Source organism: Scyliorhinus canicula, chromosome 4 (assembly GCF_902713615.1).
Source record: "Scyliorhinus canicula chromosome 4, sScyCan1.1, whole genome shotgun sequence".
In the NCBI taxonomy this organism is placed as follows: Eukaryota; Metazoa; Chordata; class Chondrichthyes; order Carcharhiniformes; family Scyliorhinidae; genus Scyliorhinus; species Scyliorhinus canicula.
In genome coordinates, this window is record NC_052149.1 from 135,688,092 (window position 1) to 135,715,889 (window position 27,798).

Here is a 27,798-nt window from a genome sequence, read left to right on the forward strand (position 1 = left end):
TTATGTACTCTGATGCCCCTGCTGTCCCACAGTCTTGATATTAACCTGGTCCTCAGCAGTGGATGAGAACGACGCCCAACAGTCTCCTGTTTGAAATATGAGATCACGCTCCTATTATGTCATCACCTTTTTGACCTGCAATCTTAATGTTTGACGTGTGCATGAAATCCCATATGTCTTTCCAACCAGCCTAAACCTGTTGGAAAAGAGAAGCCAAGGCCTGAGAAGGCCTATGTAGCCAGGTGAGATTTTAAAATTAATTTTCAGCAGGAATGCTGTTGCAAGCTTCCCTTTCGCCTCCAAACACAAAACCATGTGCTGGTTTCAGAAAGAAAACTGGCAACAGCAAAGTACATGAGGCCTGGAGAATGAATATTCCAGGCGCATGCCTGGCCAGCACCAAAGTAAGGACTGTTGCCCAGTTATGCAGCTCTTCCTGCAGTGAGTTGGTGGGGTTATAAGGTCTGCATTAATTGACTAGTCATTGCAGACTGAAGAGGAGAAGTGATAGATCTGGTTTGGCCAAAAAATAGTTGTAAGAGGTGGCACGGTGGCACTGCTGCCTCATAGCTCCAAGGACCCAGGTTCACTTCTGGCCTTGGGTGATTGTCGGTGTGAAATTTGTACTTTCTCCCCGTATCTGCGTGGGTTTCCCCTGGTTCTCCGGTTTCCTCCCACAGTCCAAAGATGAGCAGGATAGGTAGATTGACCATGCTAAATTGCCCCTTGGTGTCCAAAGAACGATACAGCACAGGAACAGGCCTTTCGGCCCTCCAATCCTGCGCCGACCATTGTACCTGCCTACACTAAAACCGTATGCACTTACGGAGTCCGTATCGGAGGTTATATCGGGTTACGGGGATAGGGTGGATGCGTGGGCTTAAGTAGGGTGCCCTTTCCAAGGGCCAGTGAAGACACGAATGCCCTCTTTCTGCACTGGAAATTCTATGATTCTATAGGCATATATTGGATCTCTTGATGTGGGCCTTCACTGAAACGCCAGTTCCAAAGATGCAACACACTCAGACATCCCAGCTTCATCACAAGAGGTCCTTCAAACTTGTCAAACCAGGGACGAGAACAAGCCTCAGAAGTGTGTCATACATTGAGTGCCACTGAAAATTTAAGGAACACAGTATCTCAGGCCGAACCCCCAAAATCTTCTGCTGCTTCTTGAAAGACCTTCCCTCCATCATAAAATCAGAATTGGGCTTGTGAACTGATGATTGCACAATGTTCAACACCATGCATGATGACTCAGGTTCTGAGGCAATCCATATCCCATACTCAGCAAGACCTGGACAATATCCAGGCTTGGGCTGATAAGTGACAAGTAACATTTGCGCCATAAAAGTGCCAGACAATGACAAACTCAAGCAAGAGAGCATCTGTCTCCTCTTGATATTCAGTGGCATTACCATCACCGAAACCCCCACTATCAACATCCTGGGTGTTTGCATTGACCAGAAACTAGACCAGTCATATCAATACTCTGGCTGCAAGAGCAGATGAGAGGCTGAGTAATTCATGTCCTTGGACACACACACACACCCCGACAAACCTTCCAAACCCGTGGTCTCCAGAAGGGCAAGGGAAGCAGATGCATGCTTAAAAGTTTCTTCCATGTCACACACCAGCCTGACTTCAGACTATATTGCTGTTCCTTCACTGTCGCTGGGTAAAAATCCTGGAACTCTGCAGCAGCAGGGTGTACCTACAACCCATGCACTGGAGAGGTTCAAGGCTAGCATGGTGGCACAGTGGTTAGCACTGCTTCCTCACAGTGCCAGGAACTCTGGTTCAATTCTGTCCTTGGATGACTGTGTGGAGTTTCCGCATTCTTCCCATGCCTGCGTGAATTTCCTTCACGCTGCAAGGACACTCTGAAAGCATCCCTAAATAATTACAACATCCCCATCGACACGTTTGAATTGCTTGCCTGAGAACGTACAAACTGGAGATGAAGCATCCACGAAGCCGCCAATCACCTTGAGTGTCACACTCAGCATGCGGAAGCTAAGCGTAAACAGCGGAAAGCTAAGGGCGGCATGGTAGCACAGTGGTAAGCACCGTTGCTTCACAGCTCCAGGGTCCCAGGTTCAATTCCTGGCTTGCGTCACTGTCTGTGCTGAGTCTGCACATTTTCCGGGTGCTCCAGTTTCCTCCCACATGTCTCGAAATACGTGTTTGTTAGGTGAATTGGGCATTCTGAATGCTCCCTCTGTGAAACCCAAACAGGCGCCGGGTTGTGGCGACTAGGGTATCTTTCACAGTAACTTCATTGCAGTGTTAATGTAAGCTTAATTATGAGAATAATAAAGATTATAATAAAGATGGCAGTGCAGATTCCAAGCGCCTCATCCTCCCACCTCATCAAACACCACCTGCCAAACCTGTGGCAGAGTCTATGAATCCAGGATTGGACTATTCAGCCACCGCAGAACCCACCTCCCTGGAGTGGAAGTAAGTGATCCTTGACTCGTGAGTTACTACCCAAGATGGACAATTAGGGATGAATAACAAAAATGTTTTCTAGCCAATGATGCTCATGTCCCATGAAAGAATTAAAAAAATTATTGGTGCAACCATATTCACAATGCTGTGATATCAGTCCCATGCACGTCTGAGCACGTCTTCTGATGATGTAATCTGCTGGGTCCCCTTTTATTTTGCATGAACTGCACTTGCAAATCTTACAATGGATTTAGGATTATTCTGTGATGTCAACAAAGTTAAATTCCACTCAGAAACATTGAGAGTGAAGCTCCACAAAACCAGGACATTGTAGCCATCTTATACTGTTAGCCTTAAAAAGTGAAGTTGTGTGTGCATTTATTGTGTTAAGAGGCATCTTGTCAGTTCTTTCATGGCACAGTGAATGGATGGGAGTTGGGATGCTGAAGTTATGGTGGTCCCCTGCTATAATGTGTTTTATCGCTAAATTTTAACCTTACTCTGTTCACTTTGAGAACCATTTCAAATCTAGTGCTCTTTAGTAAATAGCTTTTGTTTCCATCCCTTTCTGAGGTTGCCCAACACCACATATGGTTCCAGCTACCTCTTTTATACCTTTCCAAGCTATCTACCTGCGTGCGATCATAGTTGAGCCCAATTTTGCCTTTCCTGTCATGTACACACGCAACCACTCTCTTTCTCATTGCATGAGATGCATGCGCTGAAAAGATGGCAGAATCTTTTACCGAACTCCCAATTTCAGGAATTTTGAAGCTGATTCCAGTGCCCTTATTGTCACTCAAGCTGTAGCAGATTCAAAACAGAGATGAGAAGAAAATACTTCTCACAAAGGGTCGTGAATCTGTGGAATTCACTACTCCAGGGTGTGGCGGATGCCAGGATATTGAGCACATTTAGGAAGGGGTTGAAGGCAGCTTTTGAATTTGTAATGGATTGAAGGATTTTGGAGAACAGTCAGAAAAGTGGATTAGAGGCCGAGAGGACATCAGCCATGATCGTATTGAATGGCGGAGCAGGCTCGAGGGGCTAAATTACCTACTTCTGTTCCCAGTTCTTATGTTCACTCTGGCTCAGATCAGGTAATTCAATCTAGACCAGTAATTGAAGATAAAACTTAGTGCATTGAGGAATTAAAAAAAAAACTACAGATGCTGAAGATCTACTCTAGAAAACAGTAAATACCAGTGTTGGAGTGAGAGCTGCAGGGAAAGAAGCACGTTTTTCGGAATCTAAAGAGTAAACCTTCATCACCCTGTATGGGATTGACTAAAACAATGGGGAATAAATATGTTTGAGAGGTTGGGGGTACAGACCCCGAAATCTACCAAATGGATAAACGCAGATTGGTTATTTTGTTTTACTGAATCCATGATGGTGGTAGGTATTGGGTTTGTGTACCTCTTTCCGCCATGTCTCGTACCCAGCGGAATTGCATGCCTCTGCTTGGTGCAGTGTTGAGCCTCTCTGGAGATTTGCCACTGGGTGACCATAAATCCTTCTCCCCACAGGAAAAGCACTTCTTTCAAAACAAAATGCTCTTTAAGTTAGCAGAAGGAAATCCATTACTGCAATGATTCTAGCTAGAATTGGAAAAATATAGACTTAAGATCCTTTGATGGCTTTAGTACTTCACTATGAGAGCATATCCCCCCTACACTACTGTTCATCATTAAGCTGAATGAAGAAATAACGGTAACCTGACAAATATCACATACATTTTATTGCCTCAGTCAAGATGCACTCGGGTAGAGAAATACAGCTTTGTGGACTATACGGAATCTCTGGTGTTGTAAACTGGGGGCTAAGACAATCAGTAAACGTTGTTTGAAATTGAGAAATATACGCGAGGCGCAGCATAGCACCAAGGTTAAAAATAGTAAGACAGAAGACCAAGTAAATCAATAATTAGGGTCATCAAGCCTGGTGTTTATAGTGCCATGAATTTAAAAGGAAGGGAAGGATTTTGAGAAAAGACAGCCAGACTGCATTTATAAAATGTTTCATCAGGCTTCAGAGCCTTAAAGTATATCATGTACAATGATTTATTGTACAGTGTTCACTGCTATATCGGTAATCATGATAACCATCTTGTGGATAAATCAATAACGAGTCAAGGGACAGTTAGTCTAGTTCTGGTGGTGTTAGTTGAAGGAGCAATGTCGACCAGATCAGCAGGAATAGTGCGATGGGATCATTAGCAGGTGACAATCTGCTTAATGTTTCATCTGATGGAGTGTCCAAGTGCTGGAATGAACCAGCCAACATTGTGTGCTCACGCCTTGAATGAGGCTTGAGACCACGACCTCAGCAGGGTAATGGGAAATGAAGTCCACTAATTTAGATCTGCTTTCAGTCGAAAATTGTGGTTCATGTCTGTTTCTTGGCACAAAGATGCGTAAATCAACATGAACAGAAAACACGGTGTCGAGAAAAAATAATTTCCAAATATTGATATGTTTCTGATCATATTTATTTTATGGAATTTTCAAGTTTGCGATTTGAATATGTGGAATAATTTTATTGCACAACTTTGCTTGTTTTCTTATTATATGTTGATCAAGAAAATGTTCCACTTTGACAGTTGATGGATAATAATAAGGGCAGCACGGTAGCACAAGTGGATATCACTGTTGCTACACAGCACCAGTGTCCCAGGTTCTCTTGAGGAGACACCAAATACCCCCCTCCCTCCCCAGACCTTTCTTCCCCAAGCGAGCATTCAGCCACCAACGCCAACCCCCCACCTTTCCTTCACATCTCCCCTCCCATCACTGACCCCCGCATGAGGCTAATGGTGCCCTCTCTGTGTCTCCTCAGTAAAAGCTCTCGCACAATTGTCAGGAGAGGGCCCAGACTAGCGGAGGCATTCCGGACTTAAGAATTTTTACCACTTTTGGGGAGCAGGCCCTGGAAATAACTGGGGTGGCCGAGTACAGGGCGGTCACCCACGCGGGGGTTGACAGACGCCGCAGAGGTGGGGAATTGTATTACACATTAAACATCCTTGTGCACAACCAGTATGACGCCTCAGTTACTTTTTCTTCCGAAATGCGGGCTGACCTCCGAACCCTTGGCCCATATCTTCAGGCACCTCCCCCTCTCCCCTGGGCACACTACATGCAGGTGATAGATGTGAGTGAGCACTCAGCAGACTGGCAAGGGTCAGACTCTGCTCTGCTCAGCACTCTGCAGGTTATCATCACTGCCCCCACCCTCCCCCCCACCCCTCCCCAAACTGCCCTTGACAGTGACTCGCTGATGGCGTCAACATAGTCCCAGCAACCTGGAGTGATGTAACACAGATGTCGGGAGGGTGGGAAATGGGGATGGGTAAGGTAGCGATGAAAGACCGGCCATGCTCTAAGTGAAGCAGGCGAGTATGAGGGCCAGCCCTTCGCCGCTGCCGCATGTCCTGCAGCCTTCAGCTAGTCCTCCGGTTCCTCCCTGAGCTTGCCCTCCAGCCCCAGCTGGTCCTGCGCTGCCTCATCATTCTCGTCCTCTTCTTCCTCGGAGGTGGCCACATGCTCCTCATCACCAACCTCCATCTCGTTGCCCCACTGCTCTGCGAGGTTGTCGAGAGCATAGCAGACCACCACAAAGTGGATGGGCCTCCAATGGGTGTACTGTAGTACACCATTGGGTGGTCGAAGCATTGGAACCTCATCTTGAGGAGTCCATTGCACCGCTCAATCACAGCCCGGGTGGCAATGTGGGCCTCATTATACCGGGTCACCGCTTTGGTGTCATTAGCCAGGTCCACAGCTGGACCCCTTATCCCCCAGGAGAGAGCCGCCCATCCTGGGGTGAGCCTCAAAGAGGTTGGGGATGACCGACTGACACATGATGTGGCTGTTGTGGACACTGCGCGGAAAGTGTGCACACATGTGCATGATCTTCATGTGGTGGTTACACATGATCTATATGTTCAGGGAGTTAACCCCTTTCTGTGAACGTAGTTCACTATCAGATGCCCCGGTAAACACAGGGCAACATGCATGCTGTCCACTACACCCTGAATCTGGGGCATCCCAGCGATGGCAGAGAAACCTGCTGTACTGGCATCTTGTTGGGCTTGGGCCATGTTAAAGTTTTTTTTAAATATTTTTATTCTCCTTTTTCACATTTTCATCCAAATTTACACCCACCAACAATCAACGGTAACAAATACAATGCCCCAAATGACCCTCAACAGTTTAAGTACAAACATCAAGAAGAAAAAGATTTCAGGAATTCACCAACCACTTACACAGTCCAAACCTCCCCCAACCCCTACCGCAACACTCCTCAATGTTCTATGTCATCCAATTCTTGAAAGAGCATAACAAACAAAGCCCATGAATTGTAGAACCCTTCCATCCTTCCCCTTAACTCAAACTTCACCTTCTCGAGTGTTAGAAACTCCAACAGATCCCCCCGCCATGCCAGTGCACAGGGTGGAGAAACTGACCTACCTCTACCCCAACAGAATCTGGCTTCGCCCGATTAGCGAGGCAAAGGCTAAAACTGTCACTGCACCCGTTTCCAACCCCTGCTGATCTGATATCCCGAATGTGGCCTCCAGAGGACCCGACTCAAGCCTCACATGTACCACCTTCGAAATTACCTCTCCAGCTTTGGACAGGATCAAAATATATGAACGTGATTTGCAGGGCTCCCTTCGCAATGTTCACAAACATCCTCTACCCTCTCAAAGAGTCAGCTCATCCTCGCCTTTGTGAGGTACGCTCTATTTCCCACCTTTAGCTGTATCAGCCTCAACCTTGCGCTCGAAGTTGAGGCATTCACCCTCCGGAGATCCTCACACCACAACCCCTCCTCCATGCCCTCGCCCAACTCTTCCTCCCACTTTGCCTTAATCCCCTCCAGCGGTACCTTCTCTTCTCCCACAATCGGCCCATAAATTGGCAACAACATCCCCGTCTCCATTCCCTCGGTCGTCAGCACATCCTCCAACAGTGTGGAGGTCGGCGCCACTGGAAAATTCTGTATCTCCTTCTTAGCGAAATCTTGGACCTGCATATACTTAAACATTTTCCCCTGCCCCAACCCATATTTCGCTCCCAGCTCCTTCAATCCCGCAAACCGGCTCCCTAGAAACAAATCCTTTACTGGCCTGACTCCCTTCTCCTCCCATCTCCAAACACTCCCATCTCACTTCCCTGGCTCAAATCTGTGATTCCCCTGAATCAACATTGTTGTCAACGCCCTCAGCCCCGACACCCTACACAGACTCTCCACCATTCTAACCCACTGGGAGTCCCCCCCCCCCTCTAACCCAGCTCCTCACCTTCTCGCGTTCGCCGCCCAGTAATAATACAGTAAATTCAGAAGACACAATCCACCGGACTGCCGTCCTCTCTGCAACAGCAGCTTCCTAACCCTAGCCACCTTTCCCTACACCCGCCCCCCCGGCAATATAAATGAGTTAATTATCTTTTCAACCTCTTTGAAAAATGCCTTTGGCAGGAAGATTGGCAGGCACTGAAAAATAAACAAGAATGCAGCAACGCAATCATTTTAATTGCCTGTACCTGACTGTTGACTTCTTTATTTCTATATGAACCACAAGCTGTTTCTTATATTGACCGAATGACCACACAACTAGTGTATTAATTCAAAGACAGTTTATTAATATCACAAGACTTATTTCTATATGCAATGATACACGCGACTACACACTAAACTAGACCTAATAACTAAGATGACCTTTACTTAACTTCGGGGTGACCAGCTCTGCGCGGGTGATAAGGCCTTTATCTGTGTCCACGTGGCTCCGTTGGAAGTCTTCAGGTTCGTCTTGGCTGGGCTCGTCCTTCAGGTAGCGATCGTGGGTCCTTGAACTTTGCTAGTTGATATGCTGCAGTTGGTCGCACACAGGCCGGTCCAAAGCAGGCCAATCCCTAGTGCTCAGGGCTTCTTATCCTTCTTCTGTTTCGCGCCTTTATGGGCGGTCCTATCTCAAGCTCCAGTGGATCATCATAGAATCATCATAGAATTTACAGTGCCGAAGTAGGCCATTCGGCCGATCGAGTCTGCACCGGCTCTTGGAAAGAGCACCAAACCCAAGCCCACACCCCCACCCTATCCCCATAACGCAGTAACCCCACGAAACACTGAGGGCAATTTTGGATACTAAGGGCAATTTAGGATGGCCAATCCACCTAACCTGCACATCTTTGGACTGTGGGAGGAAATCAGAGCACCCGGAGGAAACCCACGCACACACGGGGAGAACGTGCAGACTCCGCACAGACAGTGACCCAAGCCGGGAATCGAACCTGGGACCCTGGAGCTGTGAAGCAATTGTGGTAACCACTATGCTACCGTGCTCGATCACCCTCATCGATCCTGGCCAATTAGAGGGAGGATACCTTGGTGGCTGGGTGGGACCCAGCTATCATTGTCCTAGGCACGTAGGCCTTTCCAAATAAGGGGCAGTGGCGCCGGTTAGTCTGCTACTGCTGAAACTCCTTGATTCAAACTATATTGTCCTGGGGGAAATGGTTATTGACTTTTAATGGTTGCAAGTTTTGGTCAGGTCTGGCTGCTTTGCACAATTGCGTTGTTGCGTCGTGGTCCTGCTGGGCATGGCCACAGATGGTTACATTGTCGAGATATGGGAAGATTGCCCGTAAACCGTGTTGGTCAACCATTCGGTCCATTTCTCTCTGGAAGACCGAGACCCCATTCGTGACACCGAAAGTAACCCTTAAAAAGTGGTAGAGTCGCCCATCCGCTTCGAACGCAGTCTACTGTCGGTCACTCGTGCGGATGGGGAGCTGGTGGTAGGCGGACGTAAGGAAAAAACCTTGGACTGCACGATCCTGTTGACCAGGTCGGAGATACGTGGAGAGGATACGCGTCCAGCTGCGTAAACCTGTTGATGGTCTGACTGTAGTCTATGACCATCCGATTTTTCTCTCCGCTCTTAACCACCAGCACTTGTGCTCGCCAGGGGCTGTTGCTAGCCTCAATAACCTCTTCCTTCAGAAGCCTTTGGACTTCGGACCTGATGAAGGTCTGGTCCTGGGCACTGTACTGTCTGCTGCTGGTGGCGACGGGTTTGCAATCCAGGGTGAGGTTTGCAAACAAGGATGGGGGATCGACCTTGAGGGACGCGAGGCTGCAGATAGTATGGGGGGGGGGGGGGGGCATAGGGCTGCCAAATTTGAATGTTAAGCTCTGGTTGCACTGGAAATCTAACCCCAGGAGTGCTGCCGCGCAGAGGTGGGGAAGGACGAAGAGCTTATAGTTTTTAAACTTCCTCCCCTGGACCGTGAGGTCCGCTATGCAGCACCCTGTGATCTGGACCGAATGTGAACCGGAGGCCAGAGCGATTCTTTGTTTTTCATAGATTATCATAGAAATTACAGTGCAGAAGGAGGCCATTCGGCCCATCGAGTCTGCACTGGCTCTTGGAAAGAGCACCCTACCCAAGGTCAACACCTCCACCCTATCCCCATAACCCAGTAACCCCGCCCAACACTAAGGGCAATTTTGGACACTAAGGGCAATTTATCATGGTCAATCTACCTAACCTGCACATCTTTGGACTGTGGGAGGAAACCGGAGCACCCGGAGGAAACCCACGCACACACGGGGTGGATGTGCAGACTCCGCACAGACAGTGACCCAAGCCGGAATCGAACCTGGGACCCTGGAACTGTGAAGCAATTATGCTATCCACAATGCTACCGTGCTGCCCTTTACCGGGTAAACGGGAAGTGCGCAGCGTCTTACCGTGGCGGGGTGGACAAAACTTTCCGTGCTCCCAGAGTCCAACAGGCAGCTCGTCTCGTGACCGTTGAGGAAGATCTTCGTGGTTGCCGTGGAAAGCGTGCGGGCCCGTGACTGATCCAACGTTACTGAGGCGAGTCGTGGCAGGAACTCCGAGTCGTCATCCGGCAGCAAGTGGTCACTTGCGGGGTCCTCGGTGCCGATCCAAGATGGCAGCACCCATCGGCCACACGTGGTGGGGGGTGAACAAAATGGTGGTGCCCGGGTATCGCATGTGGAGTCGGGGGCCCAAAATGGCGGCGCCCGGGATCGCACGTGGCATCGGCGGCCCAAAATGGTGGCGCCCGGTGATCACTTGTGGCGGTGGGGGGTGGGGGCAGAGAGGTCCGCGGGGCGCGTGAGGAGCGCGGGGGGGGTGACCCGTGGTCACTGCTCGGGACTGCAGCGACCGCCTTTGACTGGCAAAACGGCTGCAAAATGGCCCTTTTTGCCGCAGCGTTTACAGGTTGCGGTGCGGGCCAGGCAGCGCTGGCGGGGTTTCTTGGCCTGGCCGCAAAAGTAGCAGCGGGTGTGGGCCTGAGGGGGGTCCGAGTCTGCGGGGGTGAGGGGGTTCGCGTTCCATGCTGCCCAGGGGCCGCCGCGCGGTCGGGAGCGTACGCACGGCCGCTGCGGTTAGCGACATTGAGGGGGGAGGCGAGGGTCCGTGCCTCAGCGAGGCTTAAAGTTTCTTTCTCCAAGAGTCTCTGGCGGATCTGGGAAGATTGAATACCCGCAACAAAAGCGTCTCTAATTAAAAGTTCGGTGTGCTCGGCCGCAGAAACTAGTGGGCAGGCGCAGTTTCTCCCTAGAACAAGGAGGGTCTGGTAGAATTCGTCTAAAGACTCACCAGGAAATTGCTGACTCATGACCAGCAAGTGTCGTGCGTAGACCTGGTTCACCGGGCCGGATGAAATGTCCCTCTAGCAAGTTCATAGCTGCGTCATAGTCTGTTGTGTCCTCTATGAGCGTGTACACGGCGGTGCCCACCCACGAGTGGAGGATATGCAGTTTTTGTTCCCTCGTCGGGCGGTTTTTGGCTGTGCTTAAGTAACTATAGAAACACGCCAGCCAGTGTTTAAATGCAGCTGTTGCATTTTCTGCGTGCAGGCTGAGTCGAAGGCACTCCGGTTTGATACGAATTTCCATCTTTTAAAACTTGTGCATTAAATTGATGCACCATCAGTTGGACACGAGACGAAGATGTGATCCAAACAAAAGGCTTTAATGCACAAGATATGTGCCCAGCAGCAGACGTACAGAAGAATGGCCGACTGCCGGGGAACACGGGTTCTTATATCCCGCCTTATAGGCGAAGCTATCTGATTTACCCGGGCCAATGGGCAGCGAGTCCTCTGCACAAATAGCAGCTCACTTCTAAGGTACCGTAATACCCCATGTCACACTACCACACATCGAACCCTATCCCCCCTCCCGGAATCGTCCTTTAACCTCCTTCTCGAAGAAACCCCATACAGCGTCAATCCCCTCCCTTTTCTCATCTTCTCGGCCCATTGAAACCTGCTCACCAGGCTTTAATGTTCACAGCCCCTCCCCCTGTCTTAAGTTAGCTAGTGAGGAGGCCCCTGGTCAGGCCTTTCCTCCCTTCCCGCCCAGTACCAGCAAAAAAAACCAATCAAATATGTACTTTTCATTTTGGATTCATAAAAAGACGTCGCTACAAAGAATAGCAACAAAAATCTTTGACCTCTATAACAGCATGAAGTAAGAGTCTCAAAATACAAGTCTCTGGAGTTGTAGGTCACCCTCAGCTTTGCTGGATACACCACTCCAAACCGTACTCCACTGTCGTCCAATGCCACCTTCACTCGGCCGAAAGCCGCTCGCTGCTTTGCCAGTTCCACCATCACATCCTGATGGATACGAACCTTGGCACCAGCTCATTGCACCTCCCGCTCTTTCTTTGCCCAGTTCAGTACCTTCTCCTTCATGTGATATCAGATAATCTGTGCCCTTGGCGGCTCGTTTAACTTAGGCTGAGGCCTCAGCGACCGATGAACCTGGTCCAATTCATACCGGGAGAGTTCTTTTCCCTCCCCCATCAGTTCTGCCAACATATTGGCAAAGTACTCTGTCGGCCTCAGGCCCTCTGCCTCCTCGGGCAGTCCCACAATCCTTAACTTTTGTCATCTCGAGTGGTTCTCCATATCGTCCAGCTTTTCTCACAGCGCCTTATTGGCCTCAACCATCCTCTGCAGCTCACCTCCCTCGAAGTGAGCTGTTCCTGTGCTGTGACGTGGCCTCGTCCACTCCCTTATCTTCTCACTCTGTTCCCTTACTTCAGCCGACGCCATCTACTTCCATTTGCTTCCTCTACCAAAGCCTTCAGTGCCACTGCCATCTCCTTTCCCATCACCTCCATATGCTTTGCAAACTGCTTCAGTCCTGCTGCTCGAGCTGCCTCACCCTCTGCCACTGTTTTGGCTGCCGACATCCATGACATGCCGGATGCAACTGTGAGCTGTGGTCTGCGAGATCCATCACAGGTCCCCGCTTGAGCCCTGGAAGGATCCAGAGGCATAAAGGTTTAGGGCTGCGTTGTCCTTGATGGCCACCGGGAGCAGGTGCCCTCCTCCGCCCATGTGGTGCCAAGTCCACGAAGACATAGCACAGGTGCTGCACCGTCTTCTTGTTGAGGCGGAGCTTCCTGTGACATGCGCTGTCCGTCATCTGTTGGAATGACTAGCAACGCCTCTACACCCTGGGCCGTTACGGGACTCTCCATCTGGGTCCCTCCCTGGCCTGATGGGCTGTCGGGTCCTCAGGGTGTCAGGAGGGGTTTGACACGTGGGCCACTGCCTTGAGCATCTGTTGACGCTGCTGCTGCCGCCGTCTCCAGCGTCTGGCTACCCGGCCTAGCAGCAGCACCACGAGGGCAAGTTCTGCTGGGTCCAAAATCCCTACCATAGCGTTTAATAAATGTAAGGCATTGTGAGAGGGTGTTAGACTGACAAACAGCCCACCTCGGGACCTCCATTTCCCCATTGATGCCCCCGGTCACAGATGGCTTCCCTCACTGACCCCAGACCCTGTACCCCGGCACCTGCTCATAACGCCACCTATACCTGCCCTTGGTCCCCTCCCCACCCCAGTGCACTGAACCACCCTCCAGCCATGGACATGTCCCCAGAGCTGTGTCCTGTTTCCTGGGTGTTCGGATGTTGGCTGCTGCGTGTGTGATGTTGCTTCCCAGTGTGTTCAGGCACAGTGTTCAAGCATCACAGTCTGATTGGGATGCAAAGCAATGACTCCCACGTGCTACATGGCGCACCCACCCACGGGAATCTACTTGGGTTGTGCGAAGTGCTCACTTAACCTAAATTGGCAATTCCCTATTAGCAATAGTCTTCAGTCACATGGCCAGAGACCTTGGCAGTCGGGCATGGATGGTCGGTGAGGCAGCCGGGCAGGGACAAGGATTGCTCCTGGAATGGATGCACATGATCCAAGGGTTGGCATGCGCAGTTGCCCTTTGGTTGTGTGTGTCCTGAACCAGCGCCTCGAACCCCAGTGGAGGGGCCCCCCACCTCCAGTCGGGGTTCTCCCAACCCCCGCTGAGCACTGCGGTGCCAAGCCCAGCGCCCCCATAGATTATTTTTTTTTTTTTTTTTATAATTTAGATTAGCCAATTATTTTTTCCAATTAAGGGGCAATTTAGCATGGCCAATCCACCTACTCTGCACATTTTTGGGTTGTGGGGGCGAAACCCACGCAGACACGGGGAGAACGTGCAAACTCCACACGGACAGTGACCCAGAGCCGGGATCGAACCTGGGACCTCAGCGCCGTGAGGCGGTTGTGCTAACCACTAGGCCACCGTGCTGCCCTGCGCCCCCATAGATTACATAGAATTTACAGTGCAGAAGGAGGCCATTCAGCCCATCGAGTCTGCACCGGCTCTTGGAAAGAGCACCCTACCCAAGGTCAACACCTCCACCCTATCCCCATAACCCAGTAACCCCACCCAACACTAAGGGCAATGTTGGACACTAAGTGCAATTTAGCATGGCCAATCCACCTAACCTGCACATCTTTGGACTGTGGGAGGAAACCGGAGCACCCGGAGGAAACCCACGCACACACGGGGAGGGTGTGCAGACTCCACACAGACAGTGACCCAAGCCGGAATCGAACCTGGGACCCTGGAGCTGTGAAGCGATTGTGCTATCCACAATGCTACCGTGCTGCCCAGGCTGGTTGACTGTGACCAAAGAAGGTTACTCACCTCCTCAGCTCCCCACAGAAGCCCTTCCACCAGGTTCACGTTTTTCTAAAGGAGTACTAGTCGACTCCAGGGAGACCGCTGGATAATGGGTGGCTCCCTTTAATTGTATGGAAGTGGTGCGTAAGTGGTGATATTTGGTTTCTCACCACGTTACAGTGAGATCCCGATTTCGCCGATGGGAGGGGCCGGTTGCATCACAAACTGTTTGCTGTCTGGCATAGTTGTTTTCGGCCTTTCCCGTCATTCATCGGCCTCGTTTTGTTCGAGCAAGAGTGTAACAAGGCCGGTGAATCGCACCCTCTGTGTGATGAGGAGCAGAAATCAGCCAGAGTTCTCTTTTTTGATCAGCATCCTGTGGCAATTGCTGCAATTTCTTGTGTATGAATTAGAAGACAAATACAAGATGGGGATGCAGAGCTCTGATGTCCTCCACAGTTGAACATCCTGCCGATGCTCACTGTCTAAATGTACATGTAAGATGGAACCCTGTGGAAAGATGGCCCCTTGTGTGAGGCAATGGAAGTTTTGGAGCCCAAGATATCCCCTGTTCAACTTGGGTCTTTTGTAAGAAAATAAGAGAGAATTGATGCAAAGAAATTGTAATGTAAGCTTTCGATATTCTCTTTAACACTGGTCTCATAACAGCACTTCATCTGGACATTATATTGTCGCTTGAGCAACCAGATTTCTAAAACCTTGTTCAGAGTTTCTATATTTTTTAAAATGAGCACAAAGAGCTTTGTGGCTATCATTCTCTAATGGCTGCTAAGTGACTGTCCATGTCCATGTTGCAGCTCAGTTGAGATGGACGTCTTTACAAATCTAGTTCTATATAGTAGCCAGCAACATTATTTGTAAAGGTACATCTTTTCCCACTTGTGGAAGTGTTTTAGACAGGTGGCCACTTATTTTATTGTGCTAAGTACACCAGAGCACCCAGTTTGCCCATTTTTCTTCCTTAGCACCGACAGAAAGCACTGCACAGCTATATATATTTCTTTGTTTTCCCCTTAGAGTTGCAGCTCTCGTGTCACAGTTGACAACTGTTCTAATGATTTGTGCAGTGATTCATACCTGCAGCATAGATTACTATTTCCCAATCTAATCAGCTCTTAATTAGTCAGAAACTCTTAAGTAGGGTGGTGACAACATTGAGAAGTCCACAGCAGTCTTATGCTGATTCATGGTTTGTATTTCAGGATGTCGCTGCTAAATAAAACATGGGAAATTTCCAATGCCATGCTGCCTAACAGTGCCTTTCACCAGTAAATTGATTCAGATCAGCCTTGAAGCAAAACTGTTAAGAGCTTGGTGGCTTGGGGTATTTTACTAGAATAGTAATTCAGTAAGATAAATCCAGCTTTTCTGGTGATTTTGTCAGTATCAAGGGATTTCAGTTGTATGACTTGTGTGAGCATTTCAACTCATAGAGCTCTCGTATATTGAACACTGAGGCAAGGGAAGATAAGTTAGAAAAGATCTGTATTTACTTAGCCGATATCTTTTCTCTCTTTCTGGGAGGCGCATCAAATCAGCCATTATGTTGTATGGCGTAGCAGGCTCGAGGGCACCGAATGGCCACTTCCGGTTTCTCCTACTTATGTTCTTATAGAACAGGAGAAAATACACACAGAAGGGGAGTTCATTCTTAAGAAATTAATATACACCTACCAGCACGGTAGCATTGTGGACAGCACAATGGCTTCACTGCTCCAGGGTCCCAGGTTTAATTCCGGCTTGGATCACTGTCTGTGCGGAGTCTGCACATCCTCCCCGTGAGTGTGTGGGTTTCCTCCGGGTGCTCCGGTTTCCTCCCATAGTCCAAAGATGTGCAGGTTAGGTGGATTGGCCATGATAAATTGCCCATAGTGTCCAAAATTGCCCTTAGTGTTGGGTGGGTTTACTGGGTTATGGGGATAGGGTGGAGGTGTTGACCTTGGGTAGGGTGCTCCTTCCAAGAGCCGGTGCAGACTCGATGGGGCGAATGGCCTCCTCCTGCACTGTAAATTCTATGATCTATTGTAAAAGGAGACATTTTCTTGATATCTGCTTTGGTTAGCTACAGATGACCACCATAATATTTCGTGAAATGTCATGAACTAGTTTCTGGTTGCCCTGCAGCACCTAATCCAAGTGATCCACAACGAGCTAAGGTAGTCAATGTTGACCACGGTGGGAGATGCATCCTGAAGTCCTCTGCGCAAACTTCCGAACAAGGAACATTGGAGTGAAAAATCCGGAGCAACAATCTGTCTGATTTTTCTCCTTCCTAATTCTAGTACCTGAGTACCTGAGATCAATTGCAGCATCCACCTACCATCTCAGCAACAATTAGCTAATTTGGCACAGATCAGAGTCATTGCATCATAGAATTCCTACAGTGCAGAAGGAGGCCATTCGATCCATCGAATCTGTACTGATCCTCTCTGAAAGAGCACCCTACCTAGGCCCACTCCCCTGCCCCAACCCCTTAAACCCACCCAGCCTTTGGACACTAAGGGGCAATTTAATATGGCCAATACACCTAACCTGCACATCTTTGGACAGTGGGAGGAAATCCACGCAAACATGGGGAGAACATAAAAAGTTCAGACAGACAGTCACCCAAGATTGGAATTGAACCCGGGTCCCTGGAGCTGTGAGACAGCAGTGCTAACCACAGTGCCTTCGTACCCCTGCCGTTTCCTCCGGGTGTTTCAGTTTCCTCCCATATTCCAAAGATTACAGATTAGGTGGATTAGCCTTGCTAAATTGCCCCTTATTGTCCAAAGGTTAGGTGGGGTTGTGGGGATAGGGCGGGGAAATGGGCCTAGGTAGGATGCCCTTTCGGAATGCCAGTGCAGACCTTATGGGCCGAATGGCCACCTTCTGTACTGCAGTGATTCTACAAACACTAATCAAAAAAATCAGATGTTACAAGGTCAGTGACAGCAAAAAAGCCCTGGGGCGCTTTGAAAATCTTACGACCATAATCTAAATTAAAACATTTTAAAGCATACCACACATAAAATTATATAATAGTATGGTGCAGATTTAAATTGTTTCATAAATTTAAAATAAATACTCAAACCTATGTAAAAATAGTCACCTTCAATTGTAAAAAATAAAATTAAAAATTACTTTAAAAGAATTAACAACAATTGTAATGTCTGTTTGAAAGAAATAGCAAAAAAAAAACTTTTACATGTCTGCATACCTTTTAAACACTTGTTAAAATAGTTGTCTGTGAGGGACGGCACAGTGGTGCAGTGGTTAGCAGGTTCGATCCTGGCCCCGGGTCACTGTCTGTGTGGAGTTTGCATATTCTCTTCATGTCTACGTAGGTCTCTCCCCCACAACCCAAAGATGTGCAAGAAAATATCTCCCACTTTCTATGCCTTTTAGTTTTGGCAAAGGATCATCTGGTCTTGAATTGTTAGCTCTTTTCTCTCCTTACAGATGCTGCCAGACCTGCTGAGATTTTCCAGAATTTTCTCTTTTGGTTTCAGATTCCAGCATCCGCAGTAATTTACTTTTATCCATATGATGTACAAAGTAGGTGGATTGACCACGCCAAAATGCCCCTTAATTGGAAAATTATTTTTTTATTTTTTTAAGGAAGTAGTTGCCTGTTGTTTTCTCTCTAAATCTACTGTTTAAATGACTGCCCTCAATGAGCTGGTGTCTGACATTCAAATTTGGCATATTGCATTAAAACTAAATAGGCTGCCCAAATATGATGCCTGACAGAGCTACGGTTTGTCCACAGAGCTTTGGACAGAGCTTTGGCAGCACGGTAGCACAAGTGGATAGCACTGTGGCTTCAAGCGCCAGGGTCCCAGGTTCGATTCCCATCTGGGTCACTATCTGTGCGGAGTTTGCATGTTCTCCCTGTGTCTGCGTGGGTTTTCTCCGGGTGCTCCAGTTTCCTCCCACAGTCCAAAGCTGTGCAGGTTAGGTGGATTGGTCATGCTAAATTGCCCGTAGTGTCCAAAAAGGTTAGGAGGGGTTATTGGGTTACGGGGATAGGGTGGAAGTGAGGGCTTAAGTGGGTTGGTGTAGACTTGATAGGCCGAATAGCCTCCTTCTGCACTGTAGGTTCTGTGGTTATGTCCAGTTGATCATTCTGGACTCTGTGGTTAAAGAACCTTTTGATGTATTTCATAATTTAGTGGCAAACGTGTTATTGAAGAAATGCTGTTTATACCCTCAGGTCGCTTGGCTTGGCTGGTGTATATAGTTGGTGCTGTAATTGGAGGTAGATTAACATTTACATGTACTGATGAACAAGACTCAATGGATGGAGAATTAGTTTATCGGTAAGTCAGTTTTAAAAAAAAAATGCTATTTTTATACACTTTGAAATGCCATTTGTGATGGGATATATATCTTATAGTATGAAGTTTACATGGCATGAGCTTTGTCTCTAGTAACTGTTCATAAATAGAAGCATCATAAACTGCAAGGATCTTTTTGTTTCTTTGAACTTTGTGTGATGTTTGACGATGATTGCCAATACCAGGTTCAATGGAGAAGGTGACTGGTTTCATTGAATGTTTACCAGTTGCCCACAGATTCTTAACTGTAGTTACTCGACACTTATCAGTGTTACCTCTCATCAGAAGGTGGAAGATGGAGTACAAACAAGCATATATTTTAGTACGGTACTGATGGAGTGTTACATCATTGGCTTAGATGAGATGTTCAATAGAGGTCTGGCCTGCCTGGCGGAAGTTAAAAATTCTTTGGTCATTAGCCGAAGTAGACCAGAGAATTGTCTTGGTGTCCTGCACTCATTCAACAACACCAAAAACAGTTACAGTGGGGGTTGGAGGTGTAGAGCGATTGGACATCCATAGGAAGAGGAGGTGGTTGGTGCCAGGGAACTGGAAATTTTTGATATGACATAGGGCATCAGAGGAATCACAAATGGTGGTGGGAAGACACTGGAGAAGGGGAAATATGATTAAATCAAGATAGGAAGAAATGGGTTCCGTGGGCAGGAACAGGCTGATACAAAATGTCTCTCAGGGCAGTCTTGTTCATGGATTTTGGAAAGGAGATATCCATAGAATCCCTACTGTGCAGAAGGAGGCCATTCAGTCCTTCGAGGTTGCACTGACCCTCTGAAAGAGTACCCTCCCAAGACCCACTCCCCCAACCTATCCCCATAACCCTACTTAACCCATCTTTGAAGACTAAAGGGCAATCCACCTAACATACACATCTTTAGGGGACTTCCAGTGGCGGCCATGGAGGAGTAGGTCACACATTTGATAGTTCCCGCCTGTGACGGACTTTTAGACCATTTTCCCCCATTTGTTTCCGTATTTTATGGGATAAATCGGTGAAGAGTGAGACAGTGAGTAGAAATTCCCCTCCAGTGTATTGAGAATTGGACCAGAAGTGGTTGTGTGAGAAGACAAAGTCCAATAAGGAAGACACAAGCAGAGCTGGCAACGCGGGAAAGCATGGCGGAGAGCAAAGGCTGCAGGGAGATGGCACAGTGGTCGACGGAGCAGCTGGTGAAGATTTTCGAAGATTGCTTCGCCAAGCTGAAGAAGGACACGCTGGACCCGATTAAGGCTTCGATTGATCAGGTTGTGCAGAATCAAGAGACCCACGGAAGAGCGGTCCAGGAGGTAGAGAAAAGGGTGCCTGAGCACGAGGAATACATAACCGTGCTGGAGACCAAGGTGGAGATGATGAACGACTGCCGGGAAAGAATGCAGGAGAAGCTGGAGGACCTGGAGAACAGGTACAGGAGGCAGAATCTGAGAATTGTTGGCCTCCCTAAAGGTAGTGAGGGATCGGATGCGAGGGCTTATGTGACGGACATGTTGGGGAAGTTGATGGGAGCTGAGGCGTTCCCTCGGCCCCTGGAAGTGGACAGAGCGCACAGAGCCCTCGCGAAGAATCCCCGAGCGAATGAGTGCCGAGGGCGATGGTGCTACGCTCACCGATTCCTAGACATGGAACACGTTCTGCGGTGGGCCAAGAAGGAACGGAGCATTAAGTCGGAACATTGTGAGCTGCGCATTTATTAGGACCTGGGCGCGGATTTGGCCAAGAGGTGAGCTGGGTTTAATCGGGCAAAAACGGGCCTCTTTAAGAAGGGGGGTGAAGTTCGGGATGTTGTACCCAGCCCGTCTGTGGTCACACATGAGTAACGGGACTTCTACTTCGAAACACCAGACGAAGTATGGACTTTTATTAAAGAAAAACGGCTGGAGGTGAATTAAAAGCCACTGAAGCCTTGCAAAGTACTGTGGTGGCGATTTGTTGTGCTGAGCTGTATAAGTATTGGTCGTGTTATGTGTAATCAGGGGCTATTTTGATGGCTAAAGTTAACTTTGTCTTGCAGGGCGCTTGTTAGAGGGGGGGGGGGGGGGGTTCTTTGGGACTGGTTCTGTTTTTGTGTTTTTTTTTTCTAAAGTGGCTGTCTCTTCACTGTTGTTTCAGATGTTTGTTTCCTGGGGAATGTGATGCTTTCAATATGTTTGTCCAAGTGGGGGGCGAGGGGAAAGAACAATGGGGAGACAGACTGCTTGGTGCCATGGGCGGGCAAGCTGATTGCATGGAACGTCAGAGGGTTGAATGGGCGGGTCAAGAGGGCTCGCGTGCTTGCGTATTTGAGGGGGCTGAAGGCGGACGTGGCAATGCTACAGGAGACACACCTAAAGGTTATAGACCAGACGAGATTGAGAAAGGGATGGGTTGGCAAAGTATTCCACTCAGGACAGGACTCAGAGACCAGGGGGATAACGATCTTGATCAATAAACGAGTGGCATTCGAGGCAGGGAGAATCGTGTCAGACAAGAGGGGCAGGTACATAATGGTGAGTGGGAAGCTGGAGGGGGTGTGGGTGGTACTCGGGAACATATATCCAGCATGGTAGCATTGTGGATAGCACAATCGCTTCACAGCTCCAGGGTCCCAGGTTCGATTCCGGCTTGGGTCACTGTCTGTGCGTAGCCTGCACATCCTCCCCGTGTGTGCGTGGGTTTCCTCCGGGTGCTCAGTTTCCTCCCACAGTCCAAAGATGTGCAGGTTAGGTGGATTGGCCATGCTAAATTGCCCTTAGTGTTGGGTGGGGTTACTGGGTTATGGGGCTAGGGTGGAGGTGTTGAACTTGGGTAGAGTGCTCTTTCCAAGAGCCGGTGCAGACTCGATGGGCCGAATGGCCTCCTTCTGCACTGTAAATTCTATGAATTGGGACGATGTGGAATTTATGAGGCGGGTTTTAGATAAGATCCCAGATTTAGAGTTACATAACCTGATTATGGGAGGAGATTTTAACAGTCATTGATCCGGAATTGGACCAGTCAAAATCCAGGACAGGGAGGAGGCTGGCTGTGACAAAGGAATTGAAGGGGTTTATGGAACAGATGGGGGGAGTAGACCCATGGAGGTTTTCACGGCCAAGGGCAAAGGAGTTTCTTTTTTCTCACAGGTCCACAAGGTAAACTCTCGCATCGACTTTTTTGTTCTGAGCAGGGCGCTAATACCGGCGGTGGTGGATACTGAGTACCCGGCAATCGCAGTGTCGGATCATGCCCCACATTGGGCGGATCTATGGGTTACTGTGGAGAGAGGGCAACGCCCACTGTGGAGACTGGATGTGGGGTTGCTAGCGAACGAAGCGATCTATGGGCGGGTTCACAATTCCATCCAGAACTACTTAGAACATAGAACATAGAACAGTACAGCACAGAACAGGCCCTTCGGCCCTCAATGTTGTGCCGAGCCATGATCACCCTACTCAAACCCACGTATCCACACTATACCCGTAACCCAACAACCCCCCCTTAACCATACTTTTATTAGGACACTACGGGCAATTTAGCATAGCCAATCCACCTAACCCTCACATCTTTGGACTGTGGGAGGAAACCGGAGCACCCGGAGGAAACCCACGCACACAGGGGGAGGACGTGCAGACTCCACACAGACAGTGACCCAGCCGGGAATCGAACCTGGGACCCTGGAGCTGTGAAGCATTTATGCTAACCACCATGCTACCCTGCTGCCTACTTGGAAACAAATGATACGGGGGAGGTCTCTGCAGCGACGATTTGGGAAGCTCTGAAGGCAGTGGTCAGAGGGGATTTAATCTCGATACGTGCCCACGGAGAAAAGGTGGAACGGGCTGAGAGGGATAGGTTAGCGGTGGAGATACTCCAGGTGGACAGGAGGTACTCGGAGGCCCCGGACGCGGGGCTACTGAGGGAGCGGCGGAGGTTACAGGTGGAGTTTGGGCTGTTGTCTGCAGGGAAAGCGGTGGAGCAGTTGAGGAAGGCAAGGGGGGCGATTTATGAGTATGAGGAAAAGGCAAGCAGAATGTTGGCGCACCAGCTCAGGAAAAGCGAGGCGGCCAGGGAGATAGGGAAAGTAAAGAGTAGAGACGGTAATACTGTCCTGGACCCAGCGGGGGTGAATGAGGTGTTAAGGACTTTTATAATAAATTATATGAGTCGGGGCGCCTGGCTGGGGTGGAGGGGATGAGGCAGTTTTTGGATCAGTTGAGATTTCCGAGGGTAGATGAGGATCGTGTGGAAGGGCTGGGAACCCCAATTGAGATTGAGGAAATAATCGAGAGGTTGGAGGGCATGCAGTCATGCAAGGCCCCGGGGCCTGACGGCTACCGGAATTCTATAAAACGTTTTCAGAGATATTGAGCCCACTGCTGGTGAGGACATTTAATGAAGCACGAGAGAAGGGAGTCCTTCCCCCAACAATGTGGCAGGCCTCGATTTCATTGATCCTGAAACGTGAGAAGGTTCCGGAGCAATGCGGGTCATACAGGCCAATTTCTCTACTGAATGTGGATGCCAAACTGCTGGCTAAGATACTGGCCACAAGGATAGAGGACGATGTCCCGGAGGTGATAGGGGAAGACCAGACGGGATTTGTAAAGGGCAGGCAACTCAAGGCCAATGTTCAAAGGCTTTTGAATGTTATTATGATGCTCTCAGAAGGAGAGGAGGTGGAGGTGGTGATAACGATGGATGCGGAGAAGGCTTTTGATCGGATGGAATGGAATTACCTGTGGGAGGCGCTGGGAAAGTTTGGGTTTGGTGAGGGCTTCATTGACTGGGTGCGGTTGCTCTGTTAGGCACCAGTAGCGAGTGTACGTACGAACCGGCTGAGGTCGGGTATTTTAAACTACACCAAGGGACGAGGCAAGGGTGCCCCTTCTCCCGTTACTGATTTCTCTGGCCATAGAACCATTGGCCATGGCGTTAAGAGCCTCTAGGAACTGGAAAGGGCTGGTTCGGGGGGAGGGGTAGAGCACTGGGTCTCGCTTTACGCAGGTGACCTGCTCTTGTATATTTCACACCCGTTGGAGGGATGGGGGAAGTAGCGAGTGTGCGTACGAACCGGCTGATGTCAGGGTATTTTAAACTACACCGAGGGACGAGGCAAGGGTGCGAATCCTGGGGGAATTTGGCAAATTTTTGGGGTCTAAATTGAACATGGGGAAAAGCGAGATGTCCACGATCCAGGCAAGAGGACAGAGAAGAGACTGGGAGAGCTGCTGCTTAGAATGGTAGGGAAGAGATTTCGGTATCTGGGAATCCAGGTGGCCCGGGAATGGGAGGCACTGCACAAGTTAAACCTATCCCGGCTGGTAGAACAAATGAAAGGGGACTTTAAGACATGGGACATGCTCCCACTATCACTGGCAGGGAGGGTACAGACCGTGAAAACGACGGTCCTCTGCAAATTTCTGTTTGTCTTTCAGTGCCTCCCCATCTTCATCCCAAAGGCCTTTTTCAAGCGGGTGAATAAGGTTATTTTGGGCTTTGTGTGGGCAGGTAAAACCCCGCGAGTGAAGAAAGTGTTGCTGGAACGCAGTGGGGGGAGGGTGGGTTGGTGCTGGTGAACATCTGTAATTACTAATGGGCGGCTAATGTAGCCATGTAACCACCTAGGAAGTAGGTAGTGGGGGGCTGGGGGGGGGGTTCGGGGGGGTTCGGTGTGGGAGCGGATGGAGGCGGCGTCATGCAAAGACACAAGTTTTGGAGCACTGGTAACGGCACCTCTTACGTTCTCGCCGGGCCAATACTCCCGCATTGAGAATCTGGGGGCAGTGGAGGGGATATAAGAGAGTGGAGGGAGCATCGGTTTGGACCCTGATTTACAATAATCATCAGTTTGTACAGGATAGGCTGGACAGTGGATTCCGGAGATGGCAAAGGGCAGGAATTAGAAGGATGGACGATCTATTTACAGACAGGAGCTTCCCCAGCTTGAAAGCCTTGGGGAATAAATTTGAATTGCCCGCAGGGAATGGGTTTAGGTATTTGCATGTGCGAGACCTCCTGAGAAGGCAGGTTCCAGCCTTCCTGCTACTACCGCTTCTGGGGATACAGGATAGAGTAGTCTCCAGTACCTGGGTGGGAGAGGGGAAGGTATCGGATATTTACCAGGAGCTTTCGGAGGCGGAGGAAACTCCGATGGAGGAGCTTAAGGGCAAGTGGGAGGACGAGCTAGGAGGAGAGATAGAGGTGGGTCTGTGGGCGGATGACCTAAGCAGGGTTAATACCTCCTCACCATGTGCCAGGCTTAGCCTGATACTATTTAAGGTAGTCCTCCGGGCACACATGACGGTGGCCTGGATGAGCAAGTTTTTCAGGATAGAGGATAGCGGTGCGAGTTGCATGTGAAACTCAGCAAATCATGTCCACATGTCCTGGGCATGCCCGAAGCTTAGAGGGTTTTGGTAGGGTTTTTCTTAGGCAATGTCCACGGTGCTAAAAACACGGGTGGTGCCGAGTCCGGAGATAGCGATCTTTGGAGTGTCGGAAGACCGTGTTTCAGGGGGCAGAAGAGGTAGCCCATAGACGGATCTTGTTAATGTGGAGGGACTCGACGCCTCCAAGTGTAGAGACCTGGGTTCGTGACATGGCTGGGTTTCTCAGTCTCGAGAAGATAAATTTCGCCTTGAGAGGTCAATGAGAGTTAGAACATAGAACATAGAACATTACAGCGCAGTGCAGGCCCTTCGGCCCACGATGTTGCACCGTCCTGTGATACCCTTCTAAAGTCCCTCTACACTATTCCCTTATCGTCCATATGCCTATCCAATGACCATTTGAATGCGTTTAGTGTTGGTGAGTCCACTACTGTTGCAGGCAGGGCATTCCACGCCCTTACTACTCTCTGAGTAAAGAACCTACCTCTGACATCTGTCCTATATCTATCTCCCCTCAATTTAAAGCTATGTCCCCTCGTGCTGGACATCACCATCCGAGGAAAAAGGCTCTCGATGTCCACCCTATCTAATCCTCTGATCATCTTGTATGCCTCAATTAAGTCCCCTCTTAACCTTCTTCTCTCTAACGAAAACAGCCTCAAGTCCTTCAGCCTTTCCTCATATGATCTTCCCTCCATACCAGGCAACATTCTTGTAAATCTCCTCTGTACCCTTTCCAATGCTTCCACATCCTTCCTATAATGTGGCGACCAGAACTGCACACAATACTCCAAATGCGGCCGCACCAGAGTTTTGTACAACTGCAACATGACCTGATGGCTCCGAAACTCAATTCCTCTACCAATAAAAGCTAACACACCGTACGCCTTCTTAACAACCCTCTCAACCTGGGTGGCAACTTTCAGGGATCTATGGACATGGACACCGAGATCTCTCTGCTCGTCCACACTACCAAGAATCTTACCATTAGCCCAGTACTCTGCCTTTCTGTTATTCCTTCCAAAATGAATCACCTCACACTTTTCTGCAATAAACTCCATTTGCCACCTGTCAGCCCAGCTCTGCAGCTTATCTATGTCCCTCTGTAACTTGTAACATCCTTCTGCACTGTCCACAACTCCACCGACTTTAGTGTCATCTGCAAATTTACTCACCCATCCTTCTACGCCCTCCTCCAGGTCATTTATAAAAATGACAAACAGCAACAGCCCCAAAACAGATCCTTGTGGCACACCACTAGTAACTGGACACCAGTCAGACCATTTCCCATCAACCACCACTCTTTGTCTTCTATCAGCTAGCCAATTTCTGATCCAAACTGCTAAATCACCCTGAATCCCATGCCTCTGTATTTTCTGCAATAGCCTACCGTGGGGAACCTTATCAAACGCTTTACTGAAATCCATATACACCACATCAACTGCTTTACCCTCATCCACCTGTTTGGTCACCTTCTCGAAGAACTCAGTGAGGTTTGTGAGGCACGACCTACCCTTCACAAAACCATGTTAACTATCTCTAATCAAATTATTCCTTTCCAGATGATTATACATCCTATCTCTTATAAACCTTTCCAAGACTTTTCCCACAACCGAAGTCAGGCTCACTGGTCTATAGTTACCGGGGTTATCTCTACTCCCCTTCTTGTACAAGGGGACAACATTTGCTATCCTCCAGTCCTCTGGCACTATTCCTGTAGACAAAGATGACTTAAAGATCAAAGTCAAAGGCTCAGCAATCTCCTCCCTAGCTTCCCAGAGAATCCTAGGATAAATCCCATCCGGCCCAGGGGACTTATCTATTTTCACACTTTCCAGAATTGCTAACACCTCCTCCTTATGAAGCTCAAGCCCTTCTAGTCCAGTAGCCTGTATCTCAGTATTCTCCTCGACAACTTTGTCTTTTTCCTGTGTGAATACCTCTCCTATCTCCTCGGACTCTACGCACAACTTCCCACTACTGTCCTTGACTGGCCCTACTCTTACCTTAGTCATTCTTTTATTCCTGACATACCAAAAGAAAGCTTTAGGGTTATCCTTGATCCTCCCTTCCAAAGACTTCTCATGTCCTCGCTTGGCTCTTCTTAGCTCTCTCTTTAGAGCCTTCCTAGCTAACTTGTAACTCTCAAGCGACCCAACTGAACCATGACGTTTCATCTTCACATAAGCCTACTTCTTCCTCTTGAAAAGTGTTTCAACTTCTTTAGTAACCCATGGTTCCCTCACTCGACCACTTCCTCCCTGCCTAACAGGTACATACTTATCAAGGACACGCAGTAGCTGTTCCTTGAACATGCTCCACATTTCCGTGGTGTCCATCCCCTGCAGTTTTCCTCTCCAGGCGATGCATCCTAAGTCTTGCATCATAATTGCCTTTCCCCCAGCAATAACTCTTGCCCTGCGGTTTATACCTATCCCTTTCCATCGCTAAAGTAAACGTAATCGAATTGTGGTCACTATCACCAAAATGCTCACCTACCTCCAAATCTAACACCTGTCCTGGTTCATTACCCAGTACCAAATCCAATACGGCCTCGCCTCTTGTTGGTCTATCTACATACTGCATCAGGAAACCCTCCTGCACACATTGGACAAAAACGGATCC

The 27,798-nt window shown here is 49.0% G+C and overlaps 1 protein-coding gene across 1 annotated transcript in view; it reads left to right on the forward strand.

Annotated features, from left to right (window-relative positions):
* Positions 1-27,798, forward strand: part of LOC119965026 (ran-binding protein 17-like) — a 1,262,848-nt gene that overhangs the window by 354,539 nt on the left and 880,511 nt on the right. The window contains exon 13 of the mRNA XM_038795235.1: positions 18,687-18,792. Within this exon, the coding sequence (XP_038651163.1) occupies positions 18,687-18,792 (106 nt within the window). The remainder of the gene's footprint in view (positions 1-18,686; positions 18,793-27,798) is intronic.